General features: G+C 35.0%; 1 protein-coding gene across 1 annotated transcript; it reads right to left on the bottom strand.

Annotated features, from left to right (window-relative positions):
* Positions 1-1,145: 1,145 nt before the first annotated feature.
* LOC133296750 (hexose carrier protein HEX6-like) lies at positions 1,146-3,630 on the bottom strand. Its single transcript, XM_061495810.1, has 3 exons — positions 3,495-3,630; positions 2,785-3,107; positions 1,146-2,290 (listed from the first exon to the last, which is right to left on the bottom strand). The coding sequence occupies exons 1-3, from the start codon at positions 3,622-3,624 to the stop codon at positions 1,217-1,219; spliced, it is 1,527 nt and encodes a 508-aa protein (XP_061351794.1). The 5' UTR covers positions 3,625-3,630; the 3' UTR covers positions 1,146-1,216.
* Between the last annotated feature and the right edge of the window lie 2,643 nt (positions 3,631-6,273).

Here is a 6,273-nt window from a genome sequence, read left to right as displayed (position 1 = left end):
AGAACTTTGGCGCACTTGGCGCCGTTGTTGGCGCAAACCGCGCCAAGACACAGTGGGAAAACATCATCTGGCGCACTTGGCGCCAACCTTGGCGCACATCGCACCATTTTGCTCGAAAGCTTCTGTTTCGTGGCGCAAATCGCGCCGGGATCACCAGCTGGCGCACCTGGCGCCAAACTTGGCGCACTTCGCGCCATTTTGCTTGGAAGCTTCTGTTTCGTGGCGCAAATCGCGCCTGTGTTGGCGCAAATCGCGCCGGGATCACCATCTGGCGCCAACCTTGGCGCACTTCGCGCTGGGACCAGTAGGTTCGGCGCTCATTTTGTAGAAAACCCATAACTTGGGCTACAGTGTTCCGATTTGAGCGCGGTTTGAACCTACGCGTAGATAACAGAGAGATTTATAACATAGTAGGAGAGAGAACTATAAAGGTAGTATAGAATGAATTTGGTAAGGAATGAGATGTAGACACTTAACGACGTGTGGTCTAATAAACTAAAGAGTATGATGTTAAGCTTAATTCATTTTGTTCCGCAATGTAATATGGTTATGATCACGCAATTAGGAATTATCAATTCGGCATGTTTTAAAATGAAAAATTTAACCGGATTTTAAATGAATCCATGTGATTGTAACTGCGCTTAATATCATAATGTGATGTTAACAAACCGGTTCTAGAACGGGGTGTTACAGTTTACAACTTGTCGTATGACACTAGGAGCAAGAAGATTTAAATGTTGTTTAAAGGTTTTAGCTTTATAGAACACAAAGTTGGTTTTCTAGTTACAAGAATGTGACTCGGTGCTGAGTACAATTAGTAATTACTTCCTTCAAAGTTGGCTTGTTGACTAACTTTCCATAGCTTTAATAATATCTACTATTTTAATATTCTTCAAAGGAAGATAGAATCCTCGATATTTGTAAGGATTCTTTCTCATAGTTTGTTTTACATGAAGACTTGCTTTCGCAATGTTACTTTTCTGCTTAGTAAAGATTTGTTTTTTTGCCCCCCAAAATATTTCTTCCCTTGCAAGAATGAAGCACATGCCCATTCAACTGGTTTCCCATATATTTGTCCTTTCAACAGTTCATAGATTCTTTCTGTATAACATAAATGGATGACCTACAATAACTAGTCCTATTTAACTTCAGAAATATCTGAGAGATTGCAACTTGTGGATTGATATATATATATATATATATATATATATATATATCAAGGTAACACTATCTTTCTGCTTTCACTCATGTCTCCCACAATTCTCTTCCAAAACAAATGTTCTTTCCACACCTTATCCATTTGCTCAATTGGCACATTCTTGGTCTCTGGTAACAGCAAGTATACAAACCCTGTCATCACTACCACCCAACCCGCAAAAAAGAAGAAAGTGCCAAACTTGAAATGGCACAGCATAGTGAGAAAAGTTTGAGCAACAATGAAGGTAAAGAGAAAGTTCACTGCAACTGTTACACTTTGTGCTGCTGATCGAATCTCCAATGGGAAAATCTCACTTGGAACCAACCATCCTAGTGGCCCCCATGACCAGGCAAACCCAGAAACATATATGCATATCAAAAGTAGAATCAAATATGCATATTTCTTGCTTATTTCACCATGGTCACCAAGTTGAGCTGCCATAATGCTTCCTATTACAATTTGTGAAAACAACATCTGAATGCCCCCTGATATGAACAAAACTCTTCTGCCAAGTTTATCAACTATGAGCATTGATATGAATGTCGAAGTAGTGCCTACAACACCAATCATAACAGCAGACAAAAGTGAAGCACTTTCACCCAATCCTATGGTCAGGAAGAGGATTGGAGCATAAAAGGAAATGACATTGATTCCAGTGAATTGTTGGAAGAAGGGTATAGCTATTGCCATAACAAGTTGAGGCCTATACTTTCTTTGTAAGATATTCTTAAATGGGTGTTTGATAGAATTTGATATGTTACTTGCTTCAATAAGGTCTTCAAGTTCTGGTTGAACATCATTGGTGCCTCGGATTCGTTGCAGCATTAGCTTAGCCTTGTGATGATCTTTGGTGTGCTGGATTATGCTGTTAGGTGTTTCTGGGAGGAAAAATGCTCCTAAAGTGAGCATTGAGGCTGGAACTGCTGCCATGGCTAAAGATATACGCCAGCCCCAACCACCATTGATCTTTTCTGTGCCAAAGTTGATTAGATTAGCTGATAGAACACCAATACCAACACAAAGTTGAAAGCCATTGTTGATTGCTCCTCTGTATCTTGGAGGTGCCATTTCAGAGAGATATAATGGGACTGACTGCAAAACAAGGAAATTTTGCTTCCGTATAAGGATTACATAATGTTTCTATGTTATCCTTATTTCAATATCTAAAAATTTAAGGAGCCCAAAAGAGTTGAGACCTCTATCAATGAGGTGGGGTTAAGTTGGAAACTCAAACCATAATAAGTGCACTTTCACACCATATTTTAACCCAAAACCTTATAGAAATCTTAACCTAAAACCTTATAGGAGCCCTTTCTACTTAAATGGTGGTCATTTAATCATTCTTAATCAACGTGGAACTTCATTACTCATCACATTCACACTTTAATTTCCTGACTCAAAAAAATATATAAACCTTACACAAATGATTTGGTCATGTTAAAATTTTGTGTTTCTTTCTCTTTTCCTAAATTTTAATTAGATCCCACTTATTTATAACAGATGAAAAAAGAAATAGAAATAAAATTTTCATTTGATCTGTTTGTGTGAAATTTCTCATGAACATGAGAGGATAACGATAAAGCTACCTGATTAGCAAAGCCAACCCCAACTCCAAGCAGAACTCGACCAAGTATTAACATGTATATATTGAGAGCTGCACCACCAAGAGCTGCTCCAATGAGGAATGCAACACCACCTACAAGGATTGATGGTTTGCGCCCAAAGGCTCTTGTGACTGATGAAGCAAAGAAGGATGCTACAAGGCCAGCTATGTAAAGTGATGAAGTGAATGTTGTTAGAAGCTGGCTATCAAATTTGCAGTAATTGCTAATCTCAGTGTCTTGCTTCATCTTGGTGTATACATCTGGGAAAAACTTCTCCAAGAATGGTACCATAGATGTTACCCCACCTGCATTTCTAGTGAAATTGATCAATGTATTCTGGACATTGAATTATGTAATTATTAATCAAAACCACTCTCCGTTAAAAAGTGACAACATCATATTCTTATTACTTTTATTAACTGATTGATTACCGTTGGATCAATTTGAAATCAACGGTAAAAAATGAAAAAAATTAATTACTATTGATTTTAAATTGATCCAAGAGTAACTAATTAAGTAGGAAGAGTAATAAGTCTAAAATGATAATAAGTATAATCTTTATCGTCTCGAGTTCGAATCTAAACGCAACTAAATTATCTATGAACCTGCTGGGAAACAAAAACAAAATATTTGTATTCATTTTTAGATAGCTAGTAACGAATCTCGTTGAGGTGAAATTAAGTAAAACAGACCTGAAATTCCGATATCATAACCGAAGATAATGCCTCCAGTGGCAGCCACCGTGCAAGATAGAATCACAAAAGAAGTCATTTTCCCACTGTATCCTCTTCCATCGCTTGCAATCGGCAACCCCACTGCCATAGCTGCTCCTAGTTTCAACTTGTTTCTCCTTCAATGGCCATACACATGGCATATATAATATAAGTGTGTGTTTTCAACACAAATTTTCAAGTTTACTTGTAGACCCAAAACACAAAGTGCAGCCTTTCTTGACTGTTATACATTAATATAATAATCAGCATTGTCGTTGTTGTTATCAAATGTCACTATCTTTGGTCTCTGTAAACACATGCGGCTTGAACGTTGAAGTTGCATCATGCTTTAGAGTTTGGACAAAAGCCTTTGACATCCACGCAACCAAGAAAAAAACAAAAAAGAGGGACATGAGTATCTTTTTTTTTTTTTTTTTTTTGGAAATAATCAACTAATCCAATTCGGAACGGGTACAGGATTAAAGCTTTAAACCCCTTCCAAGGGTGATACTGGGAAGATTCAAACACATACTCTCACTCCACCTGATTAGCTCCCATGCGCCAACTGAGCTGCCACCATTTGGTGACATGAGTATCTTTTTTTTTTTTTTGGAAATAATCAACTAATCCAATTCGGAACGGGTCCAAGATTAAGACTTTAAACCCCTTCCAAGGGTGATACTGGGAAGATTCAAACACATACTCTCACTCCACCTGATTAGCTCCCATGCGCCAACTGAGCTGCCACCATTTGGTGACATGAGTATCTTTTTTTTTTTTTTGGAAATAATCAACTAATTCAATTCGGAACGGGTACAGGATTAAGGCTTTAAACCCCTTCCAAGGGTGATACTGGGAAGATTCAAACACATACTCTCACTCCACCTGATTAGCTCCCATGCGCCAACTGAGCTGCCACCCTTTGGTGACATTGAGTATCCTTTAAGCGTGATACTTAACTTTTATTTTTTATTTATTTATTTTACTAGTACTTAGTAACCTTCTATGAAATAATCCATGTTATAATACCACCAAATAGTATAAAACAAAAATAAGGAAAATACAACCTGATCTTTCGACTTCGAATACTAGGTCCGTCTATGGTTGCAACTCCGAACTCACTTTCTTTGACTGGGTGTAAAAGATTGAGGGTTTTCACTCCAAACTCATTCTTATTGTATCTGAGGACTGGACCTTATTTTCCTGTTGGACTCCAAACTTTTATCTCTCTAAACTTTTCAGGCCATGTTTGGTATATAGTATAAAATAAAACTTGACAGTATAAGACATGATAGTATAAGGTCTGATTAAATTTTAATAATATCCAACGTTTGGCATGATATCATATAAGATAATATCATCCATTATTTGGTAATACACTGTATAATACTAGATAGGTTAAAAATAAATTTTTTTTTTGTCAAAAATACCTTTTAATAATAAATTTACATAATTCTTTCAAATATATCAGATGATATTATTTTTCATAGAATATGTTGATTAGTGTGTCCAAAAAATTATTAATTTTTATAAAAATAAAAATCTCCAATATTTTAAAAAATTATATATTGAAACAATTATTTTTTATTTTAATATACCGATATTAAAAAATATATTAATTCTTTAGAATTGCATTAGTTAATACATCAATCCCTTATCCGGCCTAATCTTACCCTCCTAGGCCTGATTAACTTATATTTCATTTTGATGTATAAAAGGATCCTGCTGTATAAACTTATACTATACGATGGTCACACTCATGGTAGTTAAAATCTGGATTTAAATCTTAAAATCCCGATTTTAACGATTTATTTTTGCTAAAACGATTTAGATTTCACTTAAAATCGTTTCCAATATAAAATCCCGATTTAGACATTTACTTAAGTTCCGATTTTAAGATTTAAATCTCGATTTCAACTATTGGAATGATGTTAAGCAAGTTAGAAAAATTGTTGAATATAACATTGCTGATGTTTCATCCGAAGATGAATGGATTGTGAAAAATGAAGAAACTTTATCTCATGATGAAAGTTTAGATGAAGACAATTTTGAATGATGTAGTTGAAGATCACGTGGAACAGAATGTCTTCGATGATAATAACTTCAATGATTTATTAGCTTAGATCCTTAGAGTGTGACAATTGTATGCAAATGTATAAGGATGGTGGCAGGTAGTCTATTTTTTTTTAATTTTTTTATACATAAGCATATGTATATAAAAATTTAATTTTAGAGTGCAGGTAAAATCTACGATTTGTATTACGATTTTACGATTTACAATTTTTTATTCCATTTCTTATTTTAAGTAAAATTCCGATTTTGACTATCTTAGTCTCACCAAACAAATAAGAAGAAGTTATAAAATGTTACTTATTTTATTCACTTAAACTGTGTTCCTGTACTACGGTTCATTTCATGGACTACAAAATTAAATCAATTTTCAAGCATTTATATTCCCCACATTAAAAATAGAGAAAAAAAAAAAAACTTAGTTATCTATCATGCACAGCCTAAAAGATTTATTTATTAAACGAAGCATGTAGAAAACTGAAATTGAGGGAAGACTAGTACCCGCCCCAAACCGCTAAATCCGCCCAACCAAATATTAGGGGTGCATGTGCAGAGTTTGGTTTGATTTAATTTTTTATACTAATCGAACTAGAAAAATGATTCCGTCAAGGCAAATTGAACCGGTTTTAAAAAACGATTTAATTCTGTTGACTTGTATATTTTTTTATAATTGGAAAGATTTTTTTTT

This window comes from Gastrolobium bilobum, unplaced genomic scaffold, assembly GCF_033153095.1.
Source record: "Gastrolobium bilobum isolate Gb01-03AN ecotype WA unplaced genomic scaffold, APGP_CSIRO_Gbil_v1 utg57562, whole genome shotgun sequence".
NCBI lineage: Eukaryota > Viridiplantae > Streptophyta > Magnoliopsida > Fabales > Fabaceae > Gastrolobium > Gastrolobium bilobum.
This window is presented reverse-complemented; position numbering and strand designations above follow the sequence as displayed.

What these genes read in the sequence shown, in the direction of transcription:
- LOC133296750 (XM_061495810.1), bottom strand. Translation starts at nt 3,624, where the DNA reads ATGGCAGTGGGGTTGCCGATTGCAAGCGATGGAAGAGGATACAGTGGG. An exon ending in TTATGATATCGGAATTTCAG is followed by an intron (nt 3,108 to 3,494) that starts GTCTGTTTTACT and finishes CTAGAAATGCAG; the next exon opens with GTGGGGTAACATCTATGGTA. An exon ending in GGGTTGGCTTTGCTAATCAG is followed by an intron (nt 2,291 to 2,784) that starts GTAGCTTTATCG and finishes CTTGTTTTGCAG; the next exon opens with TCAGTCCCATTATATCTCTC.